General features: G+C 39.0%; 1 protein-coding gene across 1 annotated transcript in view; it reads left to right on the plus strand.

The window, feature by feature from the left end:
- Eml6 (EMAP like 6) overlaps positions 1 to 25,161 on the plus strand; it is a 251,167-nt gene that overhangs the window by 1,424 nt on the left and 224,582 nt on the right. Inside the window, exon 2 of the mRNA XM_010615906.2 lies at positions 5 to 132. Coding sequence (XP_010614208.1) covers positions 5 to 132 — 128 coding nt within the window. The remainder of the gene's footprint in view (positions 1 to 4; positions 133 to 25,161) is intronic.

Consider the following 25,161-nt stretch of genomic DNA (forward strand, 5'->3'; position numbering starts at 1 on the left):
CCAGTGCCGCAACAACCTGTACTACACGGCCGGCAAGGAGGTGGTCTACTTTGTGGCTGGGGTTGGGGTGGTGTACAACACCCGCGAACACAGCCAGAAATTCTTCTTGGGACACAACGACGACATTATCAGGTAAGCGGGTGAAGTGGGGCGCCGGGAAGGTTGGGTGTGGAGGATGAAAGGGTGGGAAGAAGAATGACCAGCCGGGCTTTCCCAGGGTCAGATCCTGGAGCCCCATGGAATAAAGGATTCTCTCTGGAGCCGCATGGAATTAAGGAACGGCTGCGGGCTGTGGGCTGAATCGGAAACAGTGTGTGCGGGGTGTGTGTGTGTGTGTTTGGGGGGTGCAGGTGGGGAGGGTGAAGTGTCTTTTCTGTTTATCCCTCCGGAAGGCTTCTAAATCTTCACGGAGTTGTGCGTTCTGATGCCTTTTGGTGTTCATTCCTGCTACAAGTGGAAGGACTGGATAACTATCAGACACTTCTACCTCCTCTAGGTAAATGGTAGGATAGACTGTGGGTATCATCTTCGGGAGTCTTCTCAGTAGGTTTCTCACCAAGCAAGAGGATTTTTTTTTTTTTTTTTTTTTTTTTTTTTGTACTGGGGATTACCCAAATGCTTTGGACCTGAGAAATTTCTGGAGTGGGTGAAGAGTTTCTTCTCTAATATTTCACTTGGCAATGTTTTAATGCTAAAAGCACATTTACATGCTAAATGGTTGCTTCTAAAGCCTCACTGAGGTTATAAAAGCTGGCAGCTGCTGGAGTATAAAATCCTACCAGCCAGCCCGCAGAATAGTCAACAACTAGCGGCAGAAGGTCCATAGAATGAGGGAACTCCACTGGATGAACAGCCATGTTAGGGGCCCTCCCCCTGACACTGAAGGGGACATATTTTGATTCTTGGTCCTATTCTGTCATATCTGGACCAGGCATATTTCCCCGCAGCTCTTCTCAGCTTCTTGCTTAACCAAACAAGATGTGGTCCAGATGCCGTTCACGGAGAATCCTTTTCTGCTCTAGGCAGTTAAGATTTCCATGGTGTGGGAGCCTCCACTCAAGGGGAAGATGACTTGCTCGGGATGGACTACAACTGATGGAGACAATATTTATACCTTGTAAACTTGTGTGTTTCATTGATGCAGAGCAACTTCTATCGCATTTTTAGAATATTACCACTTTTGCTCTAAGTTTGCCTTTCATAATGAAATAAGGGATTAAGTGGTGTAATGTCAATAGCCCTAATTTCTCAGTGGGGATATATATATATGACTTGCTCGGGATGGACTACAACTGATGGAGACAATATTTATACCTTGTAAACTTGTGTGTTTCATTGATGCAGAGCAACTTCTATCGCATTTTTAGAATATTACCACTTTTGCTCTAAGTTTGCCTTTCATAATGAAATAAGGGATTAAGTGGTGTAATGTCAATAGCCCTAATTTCTCAGTGGGGATATATATATATATAATCTTCACATCACATTCCATTTTCTTCCCCTCCATAATATGGTAATGGTTGTGACTGGGGCATCCTTATTTAGTTCTGTCTTAACAGATTTTACTTCTCTAATTCCCAGGTTGGTTAGTAAAGTCACAGGTGCAAATGATTAATAGTGACTCATGAAAAGTTTAGATGTTTAAAAATTTAAACTCACTGTGTTTTTGCACTGTCTTAATGCAGTACTTTCCATTACAACATCAAAATAAGATGTAGTCCTTTGGGGGAAGGGAGAGAGTGGCAGTTAAACAGAAAATTCCCTGGGGTTAAATGATATTAACATGACAGCTCACTGAACTACTTTGAGGATTTGAACTCTTAATCAGAATTCTTTCTCTAATAGAGGAAAAAATTAAATGAACTGTTGGAACTGAAGGTGGGAAAGGGTGGAGTTGCAGTAAAACCATTGTTATGACAAGCATCTGGGCTACTGGGCTGTGTGCTGACACCTTGCTTGGGTGGTTAAACATTGAGATTGAAGAAGAGGCGCGTGAAGTCCTGTGCATAACTAGGTTTGCAGAGAGCCCTAATTGATGAAGAGAAAAAAGCCAATTTATTTTCTGATCTATTTGTTAAGATGGTTGTGGTGAGTAGTGAAATAATATCCTAATTTCAGAAAAAGGACATTTATTGCTAAATTCTCCACAATATTTCTTTGGGTCTGAGTGTGTACAGGTGAGCAGAGTTCTCTAACCTCCGTGTGTATCTTTGCAAAGTGGAAATAAAATTAAGTTCAGTGGGTTAAAAAACACAAATCACAGGTTTTTATGTAATTAAAACCTATAAAATTGGAATTTTTATGCTGTTATTATCCTTTATGTTATATTGTATATGGTAAAGAGAGGGTACAAACCACAATACACAATATTTTATCTTTATCCATTTCAATTCATTTCTCCATATTCCAGTATACTGCTGTTTTTCACCTGAAATACTGAAGTTTGTCCTTGGAAGGGAAAGACTATAGCTAAGGTCTTAATGCAAAAACACTTTTTTAAATCACTACATGAATATTAATACTTCTACCTTTTGATTCTGTCGAATGAGATAGTCCAAGTAATTGTCCACTTTGTCCTTACCTTTTGCATTCTTTTGAAAGACACGTTCATGTGCATACATTTCCTACTGCTTTGCCGTTTGTGTAGCTTTATCTAGAGTATTAGCTAGGAAGCAGCCCAACAAATATTGATAGCACACTATGAGAGCATGGTGAACCTTAGCAGTGCTGTAGGATTTGGCAGTGCTCATAAAGCTCAGCATATGCACCCTCTCTCCTTGACTCGCTGTATATTTAAGTCAGATTTTTAAAAATATTGGTATGTGGGGCATAATATAATTTATTAGATGTGGAAGCTTGGTTTTATTCTCTTGAATGATTGCCTTTCAATACACATAACAGATTAGAGAATGATGCTGTATTTTAGCCCCAATAACATTGTAATGGGACAAATAAATACCTAAAGCAGCGTTTGCTATTGAGCTAAGAACAGGACTAATATCATGGTTTGAATACAATACAATAATAAGGACTAGATACTAACTTGGTTTCTCCTTTAAGTAGCAGAATGTGGTGTAGCGAGGGAGTAAGTGAATGAAAAGGTCATGAACACATTCGCTCTCTTTCACCTCCCTTCCATTTTTACAGTGGTTCCAGTTGAGACCTTTATGTCCTCATCTGAGTCTCTCCATTGCTTTTGGAGAGTTCTTTGTTTCTGTTTTGTTTCCTATTTTTTGGCTCTCTATTGCAAGACAGGTTTATCTACGCTACTGCTTTAGGGGAAAGAACACTGACTTTGACATCACATTCATGAGAGTACAAACCCAAATGCCATTTACTAGAGCATGTGTGACCTCTCACAGTTTTGCTCGTGAGATGGGGGTGACAATATCTAAATTGCAGAGTTGTTGCAATTATTATATGTATTAGTTGGCACTTAATAAATGTTCGTATTTGTAGTAGTAGTACATACATATATATATATATATGTGTGTGTGTGTGTGTATATATATGTATGTTTTTTCTCCTACCGGGGATCAAACTCAGGACCTTGTGCTTGTGAGGCAGGTGTGGTGTGCTGAGCTAAATACCTAGCCCTTAGTACTTATATTTGATTAAACATCTATACACCAAAAAGAAAACAATGATTCCACATTTTGTACAAGCAAAAGTCCAGACTCTTTACCTTTCCATTTTCTCAGGCTTTAACTTACCATTCTACCCTTATTTTCCATTTAAAAAATCATAAATTGTTTCCCATTTACCATATAATACAATTGTTTTTCTTCCCTGCCTTCATGATGTATCTTTCCCTTCTGCCTTCTCCCTCTGTTCAGCCTAGGTCTGCTACCAATTGGGCAACTTTCTCATCAGTAAAATAACTTCTTACTTATAAAATGTGGTTTACAGGTATATAGGTTACTATGGACATTAAATTCAAGGTTCCCATTACAGGGATCTATTTGTATCTATATCCTACAAGGCCTCCCTCTTTTTTTTTTTTTTGTACTGGGGATCAACCTCAGGACTTAGTGCTTGCAAGGCAGGTGGCGGAACCACTGAGCTACATCCCCAGCCCCAAGACCTCCCTGCTTCTGTCCCACTTTTGCCTTGAGATCTTTTACCATCCTCAGACAAGTACTCCTGAAGTTTTGGTTCTTCTGTGACTAGTGCTGCTCACTTACATGTTTCTAGTGCTTTTCTCTCATTCTGAATATTTTCATTTGTAAGTGTATGTGAGCTCTTTGATGCTGGGAATTAATCTTTATACAAGCACAGATAACATTTCTTGAATACCAGAATCAGAGCTAAATGTGTATTCAGATTGGTCTCATCTGTTCTTTCAACCACCCTGCGAGGGAAGTAGTGGGGCTGACCCAGCCTACTGTTGAGGCAGCTAAGGCAAAGAGAGGCTAAGGCCTTGCCCATCGTCCACATCTGGAAGACTAGAGTAGGAGCTGGAATTCCAGTCCATTGATTCCAAAACCCAAAGCTGTTGCTTCGCTGTTTTGTACTGCTTATTTTTCTCAGTCACCATGCTTCCTACTACCGAGCACGTCCCAACCAGAACTCAGTGTTTCTTCTCTTTGTAACTCTGTCTATCATCTGTTGGTCTGTAAGACTTGTGCTTTATTCAAGGGTGCTTTAAGCAGATTGCTAGAACTCAGTCTAGAATTAGAATCATATTCAGGTTCACTTTAGGAACATCAATAATCGACTGGAGGTATTTAAGTTAAAAAATTTAGAAGCCAGAATTCTGACATGGCTGAAGTAATGTGGTGCTGCAAATACAGTTGAATTTGAAGAGAGCCATCTATTAGCCGTGGTTGATCCTGGATCATTGGATAAGCAGGTATACATGCAGACCTGAAGATATGACTATATAATCCCTTGATTAGTTGAACAAAGGAAACATGGAGGTAGCTATGAAGAATTCAGTCCATATTGAGTGCCTGCTCCCTGCCAGGCACTTTATGTATATGTTTTCTCAGTGAATTTCTCTTTTCTCACTCTGAGAGAGAATCTCATTTTACAGGTATGGGTTAGAGAGGGAACTACGTTTTTTTTTTTTTTTTTTTTTTTTTTTTTTTAGTACTGGGGATTGAACTCAGGTCCTTGCACTTGCGAAGCAGTGGCCGGAACCACTGAGCTAAATCCCTGGCGAAGGGAACTACGTTTAAGTAAAGCCATTCAATGGGAACCTCCCACTGTCCCTTGGACCTTACTTATTCTATACACCGGCAAGAGGATGAAGTAAATGAAGGTTGGATATATTTTATTCTTTCTCATTGGTTTATTCATCAAATACTCATGTTACCTATAGATTTTTGTTTTGTTTTGTTTTTTTGAGACAGGGTCTCACTATGTAGTTGAGACTGACCTGGAACTCACTATGTAGCCCAGGCTGGTCTCGAACTCGCAGTGATCCTCCTGCCTCAGCCTCCCGAGTGCAGGGACTACAGGCGTGAGCCACCACGCCCAGCTCATGTTACCTATAAAATGTGCCGGGTAGGGGGGCTGCAGCTGCGAACATGACAAAGTTCCTCCCACCAGAGATTAAGAAAGGAAACAAGGTAGATATGGTAGTGCCAAGAAGAGAATGATGCTGGGAGGAGGTGGATCGGTTGGACTTCCTGTGTGAAGGACCTTAAATGAGATTTCCAGATTATCTGGGACCTGAAGGGTGATAAGGGACAGACAGGTGCAGATGTGGTGGCAGAGGAGAGAGTGGGTAGAGAGGAGCCAGGGTGGGAAAGAACTCGGTGTGTCCAGATTTTCCTATACATACAGAGAGGGAAAGGTCAGGGTCATCACAGTTCTCATCTGGGTCATTAAGGCCTTTGGGTTTTGATTCCATATGTCCTAGATTTCCCAGGACAATCACAAATATTCTTTTCATCTATTGTCATGGGTACATTTTTTCTTATCACATCATAAATATCAAGTTTTAACTTAAGAATATGACCATTTTTTAATTTCAAAAATATGGTTGCCATATAATGGGTCATTTCTTTCAAACACTGCTCTGAATGACATTATTTAATTTATTTTTTGTACTGGGGATCAAACTCAGGACCTTGCACTTGTGAGGCAGGCGGTGGCACCACTGAGCTAAATCCCCGGCTGAATGACATTATTTTAAAAATGAATTATATGAGCCTCGCCAACACCAATGATTTTATAGATAGATTACAGTGAAAAATGGTTCATGGCTGCATTTCTAAGCAGGGCTATCCAAGGGCCTCTTCAATCCTCGGTGATGTGGATCTGAAAACCTTTGTAATAGAAGTGACATTTTTGCCACCAAGAAAAGAAAGGGCAGCTGTATATGGGAAGGCAGACTTACGGGCTTCATTTCTGGGGCTGACTTGTTTCACAGTAGGCTAGAGGCATCTGAAAAGTAATCCTTAGCCAGTGGTCCACTTTCCTTCAGCAGCCTGACTCTTTTTGTAAGTTAACTTGACTTTGTCACGTGTGGTTTTTGAGAGCAAACATTTATCAAATATCACTGTGCAGAGGAGCCACCTGGGAACCTGCTAAAATGCAGATTCTATGACATTGGGTCTAGAGTGAAGCCTAACATCACACAGTTCCAACTAGCTTACAGGAGTTATTGCTGCTATCCGCAGTCCACATTTTCAACAGCAAGATTTTAAGGACTGCATTTGTATATTTCAAGCTCAATAGACCAGTGTTTTTCAACTGAAATACATTACAAGCTAGTGAAATAGTCTCATAATAATGCATGTATGTTTCTATGACACTTAAAGTTATTAATTCTTAAATTAACAGAGTCTATTTCTTTCATTGGGTTGGCACCTAGCCCAGTGTTTCTTCTTGTCCAGAAAGAACCATCAGGAAATAGCTAGAACAAATTAGGGAGACGCTGAGCCTGTCCCCCTGGGCAGTGGAAGAGTGCTTCCAAAGTCTGAGTGGGCAGATATTTTCTAATCTCTTAGAGTAGAATTGCTGAGTGATATGGTAACTCTATGTAGAGCTTTTTGGTGAATTGCCAAACTGTCTTCCAAAGCCACGCCATTTTATAGTACCGTCAGCAGTGTATGAGAATTCCAATTCCTACACATCATTGCTAATACTCGTTATGTTATTGTTGCTTTTTAAAATTACAGCCATCATATTGTTTGTTAAATGGTATCTCATTGTAATTTTAACTTGCATTTTCCCAATGATTAATGATATTGATCATCTTGTTATGAACTTATTGTCATTTGTAAATATTCTTTGGAGAAATGTGTATTCAAATACTTTCCCATTTTTTGAAGTGATTTATCTTTTCATTATTGTAAGAATTCTTTATTCTAAATGTGCCTTTTATGTAATATATTACTTAAAATGTTTTCTCCCATTCAATGAGTTATGTTACTTTCTTAAAGATTCCCTTTGAAGCATGAAAGTTTTACATTTTGATGATGTCCAGTTTATTTATTTTTTGTTCCTGTTATTTTGAAGTTGTACCTTAGAAAAATCATCACATAATCCAAGATTATAAATATTCATCCATGTGTTTTCTTCAAAAGTTTTAGGATTTTTAGTGCTTGCATTTAGATGATCCATTTTGAGTTAATAATAATATATGTTATGATGTAGGAGTCCAACCGCATTCTTTTGCATGTGTTTACCTAGTGTGCTAACACTTATTGAAAAGAAAGTTTTTCCTTCGTGGAATTATATTGGTTTCCTACCGTCATTGAATTCTGTGAGCACAGGGCCCTTTCTGCCTACAGCAAAAGTGCTGCATATTTGGGGATCCAGAAACAGAAGCAACCTTTAAAAAGATTAACCCAGAAGTAATAGAAGTCAGAAGACTTGGTTGCTGTTCTGTATTTGTACAGATGATGTTAGATCTTATGATGGATGTATAGATTTATGTATTTGTGGAAATGCACCATTTAAACTTTGAGGAACCACTGTAGTATTAGTGACTCCTGGTTTAGGGGCCAGCTGCATTCTATATTTTGGATTTGCTTACTCCCAAATGTTCTTGCTTTTTAAACATGGTTTTACAGACTTTAGCCTTGATGCTGGAGATGGGTCTTACTGAGTCAGTTAAGGGGGAGATGGCATGGAAAGTGAAGGGAATTGTGAGGGAGACTTTGCTCCTTTATTAGTTCATTGCTTTCTTCCCCCAAAGGAAGGGAGGTAGCCAATGGCCTCTACCTAAGAGCTGAGGGATCCTGGGAATTTCCACTTGTTTTCTGCCACTTTCGCATCACACTGGGGGAGGGAGCCGCAGGCAGCTTCTACCTCTTGCAGGTGAAAGAAGCTCCCATTGGACTAGTAGTACATAAAGAGACTGGTCAGAGAATTATTCTAAGGCTTGAGAATATCTAATTTTGTGTGTGGTGCTGGAGATTGAACTGAAGGCCTCATGTATTCTAGGCAAATGTTCTACCACTAAGCAATACCCCCAGTCTTTTTAAATAATTATTTTAAAACCATGAGCCTTCTTTTTTAGTTTAACTGATATTCTGTGTTCATTTTGAATCGATGGGATAAGTAAGAGTTAAAACAAGACCCAGAAATAATGAGGTGTCTTTTAAGTAAAGAATCATTAGTTGCAAGAAACTAAAAATTTTTTTGAAGAAGCACAAATAAGGAGGGGATTATAAGGTGACAAAAATACCTTTTGGACCTTAATTACAGGGGGTATGGCTACGTGTTGAGCATGGCACAGATGCCAGGCAGCTAGTCTTTTCTTGTTTCTTTCTCTTGTCATGACCTAATGCATCACAGGGAATTGCATCTCTGCTACTCTCTGGATAATGTATGCTTTGTTTTTTTCTGACTTCAGACTCACTTAATTCAATGATTCATTTTGTACATGGTATCCCCTATTCCCCCGAATCTGTCTCAGTCCCTTGTGCCTATTCAGCTTTGGTCCTGCAAAAGCACCTGAATCAGAGAATCCGGTTGATCTAGGATGGGTTCCGACAACTTCCCAGTCTAACCAGCTGAAGCCTGGAAGTTGAGACCATGTTTTAAAGGGCTTTTGTAAGGAAGAGCATATGCTAAGGACATCTGGACTGAGGAAGAAATGCAGCTCTACGACAGGAGATGGACTAGAAGAGAAGGAAGGGAAGGACAGTGATGAGGAATACTTACATTCGGGACAAGAAAAGGCAAACAGATGGGGCTTAAATTTGAAATGTGGGTGATATGATAGATTGTGGAATTTTCGATTCTCCCAGGAAGAGGCCATCCCAGATGTCTCTGGGGAGCGCTGGCTGCCTGAAATGACACCTAATTGGAATAGTCTCCCTTTTTTCAGTCTCAAAGCAAGTGTCATCTCTTCCTGATGCCTTATCTGACAGCTCCAGACTATTTATTTGACTGCTTTCTCTGTGTGTCCAGACCACTGTGCAGATTCCTCCCTTAAAGCACCATTGTATCATGATGGATTTGTTGACTACCCATTTCTCCACCTGACTTGAGTTCCATGCATGTCTCTATGCCTAGCATCTTCACATAAACACTGTAAAAGCCTGATGTATTTTTGTTTTTTATTTTTCATATCAGATTAGTTAGAAGTTTCAAAGTGTGAAGTAGGGGTGATATTTGTATAGAATTCATTTTATTCATATTTTGTGAGGAGATAACTGAAAATATTCTGAGCTGACACTGAGAGGCAGGATTTGAAATTTTGTTTTTTGTTTTTAAATTTAAATGGCAATAATGGCCAATTACTGCAGTGCTCTTAAATCTGACACCAATTCCATTTGACTTCTTTCTTCTGCTCTGTTGGTTAGGATGAAAAACAGGCATCGGATATAGTGTTTTTTACTGAATTATGGCCATGAACATTACAATGAATGAAACATTCCTTTTGTATATCTTGTGCTTCAACTTTTTTGATTCATTATAAGGAAACCTTAATTTGCATCCCTTTTGATTTAAGAAATTCAAGGTCTTTTTTTTTTAAATTTAAACAGTGTCTTTCTAAATTGCTAATTTGCTCAGTTTGGGCTCAAACTTTTGATTCTTCTGCCTCAGCCTCCCAGAATGTTGGGACTGCAGGTGTGCTCCCCATACCCAGGCAGGAAACACATGGTCTTTTGAAATAACTTTTGAAAATACAATGAACTGCCTGAAAGAAGTAAATGAAATTTAGGTTGTTCAGAGATTCTAAGTTAGTACTTGCCAGCTCTAAATAAATTTAAGTCTTCTGGCCCAGAAGACTTCCACAAAAATGCAGAACTAGGGGTTCAAGGACAGATTCATAGGGTTGAAGAGAGGGACTTTGGAAGAATGAGGAACAGTGTGGCAGGCAGGCCGAAAGGGAATTGGGGAAGGAGGAGCCGTCATGGAGGGAGTGGCTCATGCCAAGGTCCAGGGACTTAGAAGAGCAGAAGCCCTGCAGGAGAAATTGCTCAGTATTGCTAGGGTGAAGTTGAGAGTGAGGAGTGTACGGTGGGAGAGGAAGCAGAGAGGAGGCTGGAGGTAGATCACTAAAGGAAGCTCATTCTGCAAGTTATGGGGACCAGTGAGGAGATTTAAGAGGGCAAGACAAGGCCGATTTACATTTTAGGAGAAAATATAGGATTTCTGCTTAATTTTTATGAACATTTTCTTCAGGATTCCTTCCCATTCTTTCTTCTTTCTCTACAGAGGGAACATGGCCTTGTACATGGAGATTGGGTCCCATGGGACTGGACTCTGCAGTGGCTGTCTTTATTTAGATGTGTGACTTTTATGGGCCTTAGTTTCCTCATCAAGAAATGGGAAGGCTGACTTCATGACCCTTTCTAAATTAAAGTGCTGAGACTCTTAAGTTGTCTCCTACTATCTGCATTTTCTTATCTTTTATTTACTCTTCTACTTCCACCAGCCACTGCCGTGATTCTTCAGAGCTGTCCAGTGCCTTCCAGGGCTAAGTGGGGGCCATATCCTGCTTACCTTCTTCAGAGTCTTGAGTAGAGTTGATCACCTTTTGTTTTGTATCCTTCTGTTCTTCCCTTAATGTTGTGGCCCCTTGGTATTCTCTTACTCCCTGGACTACCTTTGTCTGTCTCCTCTTCATAGGCTCACCTCTTACATACAAGGGCTCTCCAACATCACTTAGCAGATTTTTCTGCCAAAACTTCTTGGCCTCAAGCTAATGATGAAGAAAGAGACCAAAGATATTGAAGGATACTATATAATACATCTGACCTGTGCTTTGCAAAAAAAAAAAATCATTCTCATAAAAGACAAAAACAAATTGAGTAATTGTGTAGGTTTTAAAAGGTGGCAAAGATACTTTAATTAAATGCAAGTATGAGCTTGGATTGGATAGAGAAGGGCTGATGTATACAGTAGAAAGACAAATATTGAAATTTTAATAGAACTATAAAGAAACCTAGGCTTGAGGAACCAAAATGCCCTACAACAAAATTTCTTGAGTATCTACTAGGCAGTATACACAGTACAAGGCGTCAGGGCACAAATGTGAACGATGTGCTTTTTTCAAGGGATGTGCAGTCATGCACATACTCAATGTGCATGAGCAGCTGGATACTGACCTGGGGTTAGGCCAAGGTATGTGAGAGCCTCAGCAGTACATCTGATTTATTCATGGGAGAGGGTCATGGTCAGGGTGGGCTTCCTGGAAGAAGAAGAAGGAAGAAGAAGAAGCTTTAGGTTTAAGTTCTGGACTTAACACTTTGCCTGAAATGTGCATTATGGATGAAGAAGAGGAAGTCTGGGGGCACTTGAAATAATAATGCAGGTATAAGATAATTGTGGTTGCAAGGAAAAGAATTGATATGTTACAGAAATTCTAGATTTCTGGTGATTGAATGGCTCTAGTCAGAATGGGGAGGGCAGAAAGGAGAGGTGTAAGGTAATGGTCAAGCATCTGACTTGGTCATTTAGTTGAGGAGCAGGGTCAAGATCGGGAAAGACAGATTCAGCTTCAAACAAGCATTCATGTGCTGTAGGGACCCCATTCATGACAGTGATCCTGTAAGATTATAATGGAGCTAAAAGATTCTTATTGCCTAGTGATATCATAGCTATCGGTGTTCTAGTGCGGTGCAACTCATTGCTTATGGATTTGTGACTTCACTGGTGTAAGCAAACCTACTGTGCTACCGGTTGTATAAAAGTATAGTTATACAATGATGTATAGTACATAGTACCTGGTAACTATAATTAATGACTGTTACTGGTTTATGTATGTGCTATAATTTTTTTTTTTTATACCGGGGATTGAACTCAGGACCTTGTGCTCACCAGGCAGGCACTGTGCTGCTGAGCTAAATCCCTGGCCCTTACATTATACTTTTTATTGGTATTTTGGAGTGTATTTCTACTTACATAAAAATACGTACTGTGAAATAGCATACCATGTCTTGCTGGCAGCAGCCTTAAGCATTACATGTTTATTGAGTCTCTTGGATGCATCAAGAAGCCATGTCAAATGATTGGTCTATGCTGTTTTAGCCTTGTGTGAGTTTACTCTGTGATGTCCATCCAGTGATAACATTGCCTAATGAGGTGGCTCTCAGAATATGTCTCCTTTGTTAAGGCGATAAATGACTGTATTTAGCTTGAGTTGTTGGTGACATGCTAGGGTGTTTATACATCTACATGGGTCTCTTGCTCAGGAGAGAACCATGGGAGTTACAGTGTGTGTAGAGTGCAAGAGAAATCTCAGAGAGTATAGGAAAGAAGGAAAAGAGGTCCAGGTCAGGACTTCAAAGAAGATCAACTTTTAAGACACCAGCAGAAAAGGAGGTGCTTGTTCAAGGTGGGAATGGTCATGGGGGTTTTGGAGATGAACCAGGAGAATAGAATGCCCAGGAAACCAAAAGTAAGGAGGATGTCAAGAAGGAGACTTGCAAGTATATCAGTAGGGTAGAATCAGGTAAGTCTGAATGGGTCCCAGTGGATTTAGTATTGAGAAAGTCACTGATGAATTGCTTTTACTGTATAAACACTGGGAAGATATTTTTCTCTGGATTGTACTTTTATCTTGGTTTTAAACTTTCTGTTATAGCAGTTGGAACATCCAAGGGTCATTTCCTTTTATCTGTACTTTTCTTCTTACAACCACTTTATGTATTTTGCTTATGCTCCAGTGAGTTTTATGCTGTAATGATAGCAGGTAGTCATCTCAGCTTAATGACTTCTTTTGCTTGCAGACTAGCTATATATTTTTTCCTTTTCCTTTTTTGAACAAAAGATATCATTGCTGATGTTACTTCTTGGTAAAAAGTCTTCCAGATCTGTTTTCTTGCATAGTAGACATGAACACAATCACTTTAGCTGGACTATGTAAATCTGTGTGAAAGCCTGGCCTGCTGACAGTGAATCCCTAAGTCATCTCCTCCTGAATGAAACTCACTTTCTAGTCCATGTCATAAAACTACCATGGAAGAGATAGAGGTTCTGGCATGTTTTATAATTATTTTTTCCCATAATGTCACCTGAATTTTTATATAATCTGTAGGAAAACAATTAAGACAATAATTCAATTAAATAAACGCGTGTAGTGCTTATTGTATAAAAGACGTGTTTAAGGGTGTAAGCTGCAGTGGTTTTTCAGGCAGGAAACATCAAGTGCCTGCTCCCTCCCCACTGTTCTGTCTCTGTTGCCCAGCCAGCCCCCAGCACAATTGATCTTGTCCTCTCCATTTTAACCACTTCTAACCTAGTTCAAACCCTCTCAGCTTGTGTCTGGATAGTTAAATACCCTCTTAACTGGCCTCCTTGCCTCCATTATCACTCCTCTGGTCATCTTTGCTCAAAAGCCTGGCTGAACTTTCAAAAAAATACAAACTCATGAGCCTTCCCAAAAATTCTGATTCAGTAAGTGTTAGTGAAAGACCCAAAACATCTGAATTAAAAATTTTCATAGAAATATAGCTAGCTAAATGTATATGAAAATGAGTATTCATACACACACACAAACACACACAACACACACACATACACACACATACACACACACACACTTACATTTCCTTGTTCTGTCCACTGACATGACCAAGAAGCAGCAAGGACATGCCTAATACCCCAAAGTGTTTCTAAATACTGTTTCCCATAAAGAGACCAGAACTAATTTTAGTTCTGGGATCAGGGATGCACAAGATGAATCCAGAACATCTTCTTGGGCTAGAAAGTATAAGAATACCCAAGGAATAAAGGGAGACATTAAAATGACATGAGTCACCCCAAAGGGACTTCTTCTGGCCACATATGGGATAACTTAAGCATGAATTATAGTCTCTTGAGTAAAGTAAAAGCCCATGCAGCCATAAAGAGAAATAACTCAGCAGAGAGAAGGGGAATATCTTCCTTGAGTAAAAAGTCCATTACTGAACAGGGATGGCTGATGGAGTTAGGACATCAGTGCATGCTTGTGGAGATGGATTATTTATGAACATGGTATTTGTATAGTGAGTTCCCAACTTATAAATTTCAAGATTAAGCTTTTATAAATTGTGTTGCTATTAACATGGGCAGGCATATATTGCTGTAGTATGATGTCTTTAATTCTTTTTGGGTGATACCTAAAAGGGTAATAGCTGGTAAAAGGATAAAATTAAATAAAATTTTTAGTGTTAGTTTTGTTTGAGGAATTTCCATAATGGTTGTCTTAGTTTACTTTTTATTGTTTTATAATGGGAAATGATTATCTATCTGTTTGTAGGAATATTTAATTCCATGTGTGTCTTACTTTCATCTCAGAATCTTTTTTTTTTTTTCCTTTTGGAACCGGGGATCAAACTTGGGTCCTTGCGCTTGCAAGGCAGGCGGTGGAACCACTGAGCTAAATTCCTGGCCCCTCATCTCAGAGTCTTAGAAGCTAATTCAGCTACTACCATTTTCCTTCTGGGTGCCATGATAAAAGATTAAATCAAAACTCAGCCATAAACACTGAAAGAATTGAGCAGTATCCTGTGGAGAATGATTACCGAGAGGTGCCATATCAAAGAAGCAGTCACTCAGTAGGCTTCCCAGAAGTGATTACTGGGTGTTAGTTATGGGATGTCTGAGCTACCATCCCACGTTCACTATAGGAGATGCAATAAAAAATTTGTTTTAAATTTTAAAATTTATTATAGTAAGAGACACATTGTCATTAATCCCTCTCAATGTATTCTCTGCTTCCTCTGAACACACTTTCTTGCCACTTTCTGAAGCAGATCTGGAAGTCCTCTTTCATCAGTGTCTTTTCTTGGATGCTTCTATTTCCTGAATCAATTGAAAACATTTACAGCAATTTTTATCCAATAAAAATGTAACAGTATATTCTCATCCACCATATTCACAGGACTTGGCACCTTGAAACTTCTGGCTCTTTTTCAAAGTCACAATAACCATGAAAGGTAAATGTTTTCAGTCACTTCAGGACATTGAGGCAGCCATGACAACACAACTAAAGATACAGAAGATGTCCAAAACTTCTTCACAAAGTAGAAAGAAAAATGGGATAAGTGTGTTTGAAGTGAGGGGAAATATTCTGAGTGGGCTTAATGGAAGTGTGTTTTTTATGTAGTATATGTTTAGTCACCGTATTTTTTTATCACACTGCATATGCCCTTCAAAGAGACTGAAGACCTAGCACAGTGAATTTCTATAGCCTTTACTCCCTTCAAGTGAACCCAGATGTTCCTGTAGCCCTATTCCTTAAAAATTCAGAGGAATTTTCACTACAGAGTTTAGAAAACTATATAAATATCATATATTAAATATCAAGAAGATACATAACATTTTGGTGAATATATATAAAATATAAATGATCATGGAAAGATTTTGGACTCCACCAAATATCACTACTGTGCTTGTGGGTAAAATGCATCACTTGTTTTCATAAGTAGACCACCATGTACAGTGACCTGAGAGTCTAACGTATTCATGTTTTCAGAGTAGATCACTTTGCCTTTTCCACTACAAAGGGAGCTGATGTAGCAAGGGCCACCCTTCTTTTCATGCCAGGTAAAAGTCTGTGTCTTAGTTACTTTTTTGTTGCTAAGATGGAATACCTGATGCCCACAAGTTAAAGAAGCAGAGGTTTCTTTCAGCTCACAGTTTGTAGAGGTCTCAGTCCATAGTTGGTGGTTCCAGTGCAGGGCAGCAAAGCACAGCAGAAACATTTCATGGTGTAGCAGGCAGGAGACAGAAAACAGGGAGCCTGCTTTCCTTCTTTCCTTTTATATTTCAGGGAATATACCATACCAACCATACCCAGGGTGGGGCTTCCCTCTTCAGTAATTCCATTACTCACACCCATTTTTACCCAATAAAAATGCTAAACCAATCAGTGGACTAATCCAGTATCGTACACCCATGGCCCAGCCACCTCCCGAAAGCTCTACCTATGAGCACGTGAGGCTCTGGGAGGACACCTAGATATAACAGTTTGTTACACTGATGTTCTGGTGGCAGCAAATGATCTTAGGTAGCCAGAAAATATAGTACAACAGAACAAAGCCTCACACATTCAAAACAGTGGAAGCTATAATGAGATCTTTAGACTCAATTTATTTGGATTTAGATTAACTTTGTTTTAGGGTTCCAAAAACCCTGATATAGGAACTAAATAAAAAATAACTATGTACATCTTGTCATAGCCTTGCTTATCACTAGGCTAGGAGAAAACAATATATAAATCTGAAGCCTACATAAAGGATGAAATTAATTCTCACTTAAAACTAAAATAGCAATATAAAGTAATTGTAAGGGAAATTAGTGCCAGAAGTAAATTTATTTCAGGCTCTTGGTCTTATTTATTTGAGTCCTAAATAAAATTTACTATACTAATTAGCATGATTGATTTGATGGCATGTTATCATTTAAGGTAAGTGAAATGATAAAATAACCTTTGAGATTTATGTGAAAAATGTCAAACAGCCCATTATTCTATTACTACATTTCATCTCCTTTATTTATAGCTATATATTATAGAAATTTTTCTAGTGTTACTACTTTTCCTTAATACTTACACTGCAGAAGTGAGTCATTACTTTTCAACTTAATTTTGTGCCTGTTAAATTTTTTACAAATTATATTTAGAAATTTTAATTTTAATATGTGTAAGGTGTTCAAGTCATTTTGAAGAAAATGGTTTTTCAGTGTACTTTATTGCAAAAGTTATAAAGGGTAAAATTGTTTATTGATTTTGGCAAGCCACCAAAAAGAAATTATAGCTATTTGACAGAAAACTCAGGGGAAATAAATAGTGAGAAAATACAGGAAATTGTCAAAATTATGACTATCTAGTGTCAGAAAAAGATTCAATAAAGTTTTATTTCCTTTTCACACAGATTTGCCCCAGCGTTTTTGGTGGGCATAATTTTTACATGATGTTGATATTATAAGTTACAAATTATGGATATTATTTTTAAAAATCTGGTAAGAACCTACTTGTATTGGGAGGATAGAGAAACTGGCTTTGGTTTTTTTCAGGCTAAAGCGAAGAATCTGTCTTGTGTAGTATTGTCCTCACTGTTGGCCAGAATGGGGAAGGCGCTCAACACATTTTTGTTGAATTGACTCAGGCCAGCAATTGCCTGTATTTATACATGAAAGAAACAGAAATAGATTCTATTAAAATATTAAATTCAAATATCTTTGCTTTGATTATTCAATATCTTATAGTTTAATTGCTATTATAATATAAACAAGAATTTATTTTATAACATTTTCTGTAGAATGGTTCTAGTAATATATCTTTTTGATTCAAAGAAAATAAAATCAACACTTTGTATATGTTTTTTTTTTTTTTTTTGAGACAGGGTCTCACTATGTAGTTGAGACTGACATGGAACTCACTGTGTAGCCTCAGTGATCCTCCTGCCTCAGCCTCCCAAGTGTTGGAATTACAAGAGTGCGCCACCACGCCCAGCTTGCATATGTATATTGATTAATAGTATATTATTATGTGCTAAGCACTTTGCTGAGCCTTTTGCATATATGATTTTATTTAATCCCCACAACAGCATCCATGGGGTAGAACTATTATTTCCTTTTTACTAAGGAAGAAACTGAGGCATAGAGAGCTTAACTGATTTGCCCAAAGACAATCATCATGCTGGAGTTTAAACCCAGGCCTCTCTTACACCAGGCTCCAATTCCTAATTTTCCTTGACCTCTTTCAGTCAGTTACAGTCATTTAATGGTGAGAATCAGGGATATTTTCCAAAGAAAAAATAATGGCATATAAACATGAATACCCATCAAAGTTATATCCATTTGTAGCTCTCCTTACTGAAAAAACTAGGCTTTTAAAAACTGCTTTCTTGGGCCAGGGATTTAGCTTAGTAGTTCCACTGCCTGCCTTGCAAGCACAGGGACCTGAGTTCAATCCCTGGTACCAAATAACAAAAAAAACCTGCTTGGTGTTAGGTGTAGATTAACTTTTTTGCTTGATGGATTGCTAAAAGCAAAATAATAGATCCCATCACCTAATTTCTTAAACAAGGGGAGATCAGTTCCTTTACAAGAAAAGATACTGGTTATGACAGAAATACAGTGTGTTTTAGCACTACTGTCCAAGACTGCCCATAGCCTGAGAGCCTGGTTTCTGGCTTTTGTTGTTTGTTGGTTTTTTTTTTTTTTTTGGTACCAGGGATTGAACTCGGGTCCTTGTGTTTGCAAGGCAGGCCACTGAACCGCTGAGCTAAATCCCCGGTGCCCCATTAAGGGTGTATCTGGCTTTTGGATGTAACCCAGAAAGACCTCCAGGGACATGTGTGGATTGATAATCTTTGATTCCTGGAACTGGACTCAATTTTTTATAGCTGGGAATGGCTGACCTGGGCATCTGCTATTCAAATGGCTCTCTGACCACTTATGAAAGGCACTTGCTTCTCTGGGAAGACAAAGGAGTTGGTGAGAGCCAATAGCTGTTGGCGTTGCCATTACAAGATTATTTTTTTTCTTTTTTGAGGTTTAAGACTTTTGGTTCACAGTAACAGAACTGTGAGGAAACAGGAATTTATTCCAGATTGGGGCTCACATTAAGGTCTATGAAGACCAGGTGACAGGGCCAGTGCTTAGACTCTCTCTTTCCCATCTCCTGACTGTGTTCTTCTCTGCCTGTTAACTTCATTCTTTCCTTCTGCTGGAACATTTCTTTAAAGCTATGGGAGTGGGTGTGAGCGTAGTGCATGTCATGGTTGGCTTTTGGTTCCAGCCTCTTAGCTAGAGCCTTTGAGAGGTGGTGAGTCTATGGCATATGTGTCACTGTGTTTTTATTTTAAGACAAAAGATGTTAATGTAGAGTGGTTTTTGTTTTGTTTTGTTTTTGGTATTGGGGATCAAATTCAGGATCTTGCACTTGCAAGGCAGGCAGCCAAACCACTGAGCTAAATCCCCAGCCCTATAGTTGTTTTTCTAAACTAAAACCTCAGAATTCAGGTATAATTGTAGTGTTGGCACTTTGCAGTAGTAAGTGGGTTTTGGTTTATGGTTCGAAACTGGGTCTCTAAAAGGTTTACCATCACTGTTTTGGATGATGCTGGGAGTTTTTCCAGCACAAGCTTATAAACTTCCAGGAAGGACATTCTGATTGGCCCTGTGTAGGTCATGTGACCATCATTTGTCCAGTGACTTTAGTTAAGAATGAGTATCATGGTTATTAAGCTGTACAAGGATTTGCAATTGGCAGTCTTGCCAGTGTCATATGGGATGGTAAAGGATGAATTCCTAAAAGTGGAAGTGTTATTACCGGAATGGGGGAGAAATTTTGAGTTTACTAAAACAACACATTTCAAAGTGGAGTCAAAAGAAAGCCAATAAGATATGGAGCTTGAGGTGTCATTCAGAGAACAGATGTGTTCCGGACACAATTGATGTTTGTTATTCCTTTGAAGGGGATGGTCATAGCCTCTAATATCTTTCATTAGAATTAAACTTATTTTAACTGATACATAAAGACACAAAAACTATACATATTTATGGGGTGTCATGTGGTGTTTGCATATTTGTATGTTACATAATATTTATATCAGGTTAAACATATGTATTGCCTCAAAAATGTATCATTTCTGGAGGCAAGTTTGAGGTTGCAAGCCTGTAATTCCAGGCACTTTGGAGGCTGAAGTAGAAGGATTCAAAGTTTGAGGTCAGCTTGGGCAATTTGGAAGACCCTGTCTCAAAAATAAAAGGGCTGGTGATGTAGCTCATTTGCAGAATACTTGCCTAGCATGTGTGAGGCCCTGGGCTCAATCCCCAGTACCATCCATACTCACACATGTAATTCCTTTATGGTGGACCCAATATCTTTTTAGGTTGGGAGTCAGACTCATTTTTATGGTGACAAAAACTATTTAGGCAAAGGCAGAATGATATGGGGCATATTAAATAGCAGATATGAAGCCCGCTATTGAATTATTGGTGTGGAGGACAGGAATTGCCTCTTGCTTTAATTTCTGGGAACATACAAAGACATAAGGGAGTTTAGGCAGGAGTTTATTCTCATCTTTGAGGGCCCTGAAGTGAATATAGATAAAATAGAAGCATCTGAATGGTAGATTCCCTTTGAATGCTGAGCAGGAGAGTCACAAAGAGTGTGTTATTTTAAACAAAACACCAGGGACTAGAGATGATTAAGTTAGAGCTTTTACTTTCAGAAGAAGAAAAAATTTATGTTTAAAGAAAGAAAAACTTACAAAAGGCAGGGCAAATGCTTGCAGCACACAGTAATACCCCCCTTCCTTCTGACCTCCTATCTTTGCTAAACTTTAGATTCATTCTAAAAAGTCACTGAGGTCATTTTATGTACTTCATATTTAAAATATTTTGTAGTTCAGACAGAACATGTTATCCCACGTTGGTACACAGTACCCCAAAACTTTTCTTGGTTGATTGTGTAAAATTTATTATGCAAAAATATGATGTCAGTTATTATTACCTACTGACTAATAAGCATTTTCAGTTTGCTTTCTGTAAACAAAGGCAGTTAGTATCAAGAACAAGATGAGTCTAGTAATCCAGTTTCAGGAAATAAGGACATTAGGCCTTTGGGTTTCATAATGATCCAAAGACTTGTAGTTTGCATTTTTAACTATTTTGAAGGTAAATGCTAGCATCTTCTATTTGTAACCTAGACTTCCAAAATTGTCTTCTTTCTTCCCCACCTGGAGGATGAGTTCACTCTAGGACATCATTTTCAGTGTGTCTAGCAACTCAGTATTTTTCATTATACTGTGTTTAAATTACACACTCAGATTTGTTGGGAACCTCACAACATCTCAGTTCTGCCTTTGAAAAAATTTCCCTTTTACCCCATATACCCATATTTTCTTATTAAACAAAAATTTTGAATATAAGGCCTGAAAGGAAAAAAAATTATCCATAGTTGGACACCAAATATCTGTTTACATTTTTGTAACCTTTTGAAGTATATTATGTATATATGTAAAACACACAAATTGTCAGTTTTCAGTTTGATAAAATTTAGCAAAGTGAATATATCCATATACGCACCACTCAGACCAAGAAATAGAACATTAGTGTGCCCCAGAATCTCTCCCCTTTTACTTCCCAGTCATTAGCCTCTCTTGACAGTAACCACTATTCTGAGTCTTTGTCTTTTTATATAGACAGATTCTGTCTACTGTTGAACTTCTTATACATTGAATCATATATATATCATGTATATACATTTATGTACGGGATTTATGTGGGATTTGATTAACATTCTGAGATTCATTCATTTGTTGCATTTTTTCATTCTTTTTTGCATTGCTGGATTAGTATTCTGCTGTGTGAATATAATTTGTTCTGTTTTACTACTTATGATCATTAATTGTGGTATGTCAACTTGACTTAAGTAGCAGCACTTAGAGGATTAGTAAACTCTAGGTGTGTCTGGATAGTTGACATGTAGGCCACAAACTGAGGAGGGAAGACCCACCTCACATGCAGGTAGTACCAACCAGTAGGCTTATAGCCTGAATGGAATACAAACGGAAAGAAACAGGAAGTCTTCCCTTTTCTTCTTCAGAGGAGCTCTGGTCTTTTGTCATTAGCTGTGGACGTTTATCTCTAGTTCCTTCATTGTTCCAGCACAGACTCTTCCACCTCCTGACCAGACCCAACCTTCCAGTAAGTCAGCTGTACTGCCCTATAATCCAGTCATTTCCGAACACATGAGGCTTTGGGGACCATTTGATATTGAAACTATAACTTTCTGTTCCCAGCCCCCAAAAGACTTGGGACCTTGTGCTTGAGAGGCAGGTGGCAGAACCACTGAGCTAAATCCCCACCCCTTCACGTGCATCTCTTAATGCAAAATATATTTAATCCATCTCTAAGAATCACCAAGGTTTTAATAGTTTTCTCTTTTTTACAGCTGGATCTCTGATCCATTTGGAGTTTATAATTTTGTGAATCATAGATCTGACATTTTATTTTTAAAAAGGCCATGTTAGTGTTTCCAAACCACTTATTAAAAAGTCCTTAGTGGAGCTGGGGATTTAGCTCAGTGGTTCCGCTGCCTGCCTTGCAAGTACAAGGACCTGAGTTCGATCTCCAGTACCAAAAAAAAAGTCCTTAGTGATTTAAGATGCTACTTTACCAATGCTAAATTTTCCTATATTTTTGGATATATTTCTAGATTTTCTATTGTATTGCACCAGTCTGTCTAGTCACATACCAGTATGTGCCTGATAATTTTTGATGAAATACCTGACATTATGTATGAAAAAATTCAATGATTGTTATGGTTTATATCTAGATGTCCCTCAAGAGTCTCATGCACTCATAGGTTATGGGGCCTTGCTGTTAGGTTGTGAGGTTTGGTCAGAAGAGGCGGGTCACTAGGGGCGTGGCTGGAAAGGGTTTATCTCCTTCCTCACCTCCTCCCTTCACGCCCTCTTCTTCCTGGTCACTATGAAGTGAGCACTTTTTCCTCCATCATGTGCCTTTGCCACGCTGTTTTGCCCTGGAGCCAGCTGACCATGGTGTAAAACATAGGCCAGAATAAACCTGTCCTCCTTCAAGTTTCAGGTGTTGGCTATTTTGTCCCAGCAATGAGAAAGTGAAAGACAATGATACAGATTCACCTCGTAGTGTAAAATAGACCTTTAAAGTTAATTTTTCCTTGGAGAGATAAGCAGTTTCTTCAGATTTCCTCCTGTTAAGCATATAACCAATACCGCATCCCCTCAGCCTAAAAGAAATGTCAGAACATGCAGATGCCAGTCCCAGGAGGCTGGAACCCAGGTTCCTTTCCTCCAGACAGAGGAAGAATCAAAGATGGCTGGATGTGATAACTTGCCGGAAGTGATTAGCAGGTGTGGAGATCAGCATTATTTCTGTTGCTCCCTCTCCCCCTGATCTGAAGATGGCTGGAAATGCTACAGCAAGTGTGAGGGTTTGCGCTGTCTCTGTGCTCCCCTCCCCACTGTTCCTTACTGTGAAGGACCCTTACTCACCTGTGTATGGTAAGATGGTGATGTGAGGCAAATGGGCCCCTCTAGTTTCTGGAAGCAAAACCTTTTTCCTTTTTATCAAAGTGTACAGTCTCCTTTGATTTGTTGAGCAGTGAGCAAAGGAACCTAAGTGTGTGAGACTAAGTGGCCGGTAACATAGATGATGTTATTTTCATCCAAAGGGGATTTTATTTTCCTGTTGTCATCATGGCGTGGGACAGGTCATCTTGATTCATCGGCAGTTGAGATGATGTGAGGCTAAAACTCAAATAATAATCAGGTCTCCCATGGACTCCTCTTTGGGGTTTGTACTGTGAGACTGCCCACGTCTGCATGGGCCTTTAACCTCTTAGCAGCTTCTTTCTACTTGGCCAAGAAAACTTCTCCATCTGTGTACTGTTAGGAGTCTGTAAATGCCTGATACCAATAATGAATGTAACTGTAATATACCTGCAGGAGAAATTGTGTGTAGAAGGTTGGACTTTCCTCTTTGTGGTACCATCTCCAGCCCTTTTATAGCAATTTAAATTTTGAAGCAGGATTTTATTCATTAAATTGCTCAGGCTCAGCTTGAATTTGTGATCCTCCTGTCTCACTCAGTCTCCCAGAATGCCAGGATATGGGTGCACCACACCTCACCCAAATGGAAACCTTCAATTCTGTTTCCCCAGTCCAGTGGGACTGCTGCAAGAATCAGGTAGTTGCTTTCAGCTTAGTCTCTGTGCTCTGCACTAGAAATTGCTAGATGGTCCTCAAGATGAAACGTGGCAGAACTTTCTTCAGTGCTCAGGTCATTTCCCTTTTGTTGGATCTTGGCTGCTCTAAGTCAGTGTCTTCAACTGACTTTGCTTTCTTTCATTTTTTTCTCGCTTTTGCCATAGTTCTCAATGGAAAAGTTGGTATAGTAAAATCCATTTTGTCAAAGATGACATGTCTCTCATATTAGTGGACTCTCATTCTGTTTCTTTTAATGTGAGCATAGTGGTTATACAGATTTGACTCTGTGGTATACAAGTTTCCTTAATCATTTCCCTTGTATTTGGATAATAGGTGTTTCCTCCATTTTCCTTCACATAAATGTTATGGGAAAAATAACACCCAGTCTGTTAGAAGTTAGATATGCCAAGTTTGTGGTCTCACAACATAGGAAATAAGAACAGCTCCAGGATTTCCAGGAGGAGTCCCAGTGAGTGCCCACTGGCTCTTTGTCAGAGGTCATTTAAACAGCAAAACCACCTTGTGGGTACAATGTGGGTCAAACCACACTCAACTTACAGGATCACAAGAACATATAGTCTCTCCGCTAATACTGATCAGAGACATAGGTCATATAGCAAAGGAACACAGAAAGAGCACAGGCGTTTCTGGAAGGTGGAGGGGAGTACGGATCCAGATGTCCTGGTCGCCCACCTGTGTATCTATGCCTGTCAGGGTTCACTGACAGGGCCATGTGGTGCTAATTCCAGTATCATCTCAAGTTGCTGTTTATCTGTAGGGCAGCTTGCAGGCCTGGCTTTTGCATCTCCATCCCGAGGCTTGGCCCTCTTCATGTTTGTCTCCAGCCACAGTTTTGGTGTCTGCACTTTGTGTGCTGATTTCCTTGGGGTTCAGTTCCTCTCCATCTATATCTTAATTTCTATCTAACTTAGCTATCTATAATAATAATACTCTCATGAGCATTTTGTACAAAAGACTTTTCTGGATTTTTAACTGTTTACAAATGGAATTGCCAATTATTTTTGTTGTTACTTTCTCTGAAGTTTTTTAGGGCTTTCTC

The sequence above is a fragment of the Fukomys damarensis genome, unplaced genomic scaffold (assembly GCF_012274545.1).
Source record: "Fukomys damarensis isolate Sample0158 unplaced genomic scaffold, DMR_v1.0_HiC HiC_scaffold_2, whole genome shotgun sequence".
Classification (NCBI taxonomy): Eukaryota; Metazoa; Chordata; class Mammalia; order Rodentia; family Bathyergidae; genus Fukomys; species Fukomys damarensis.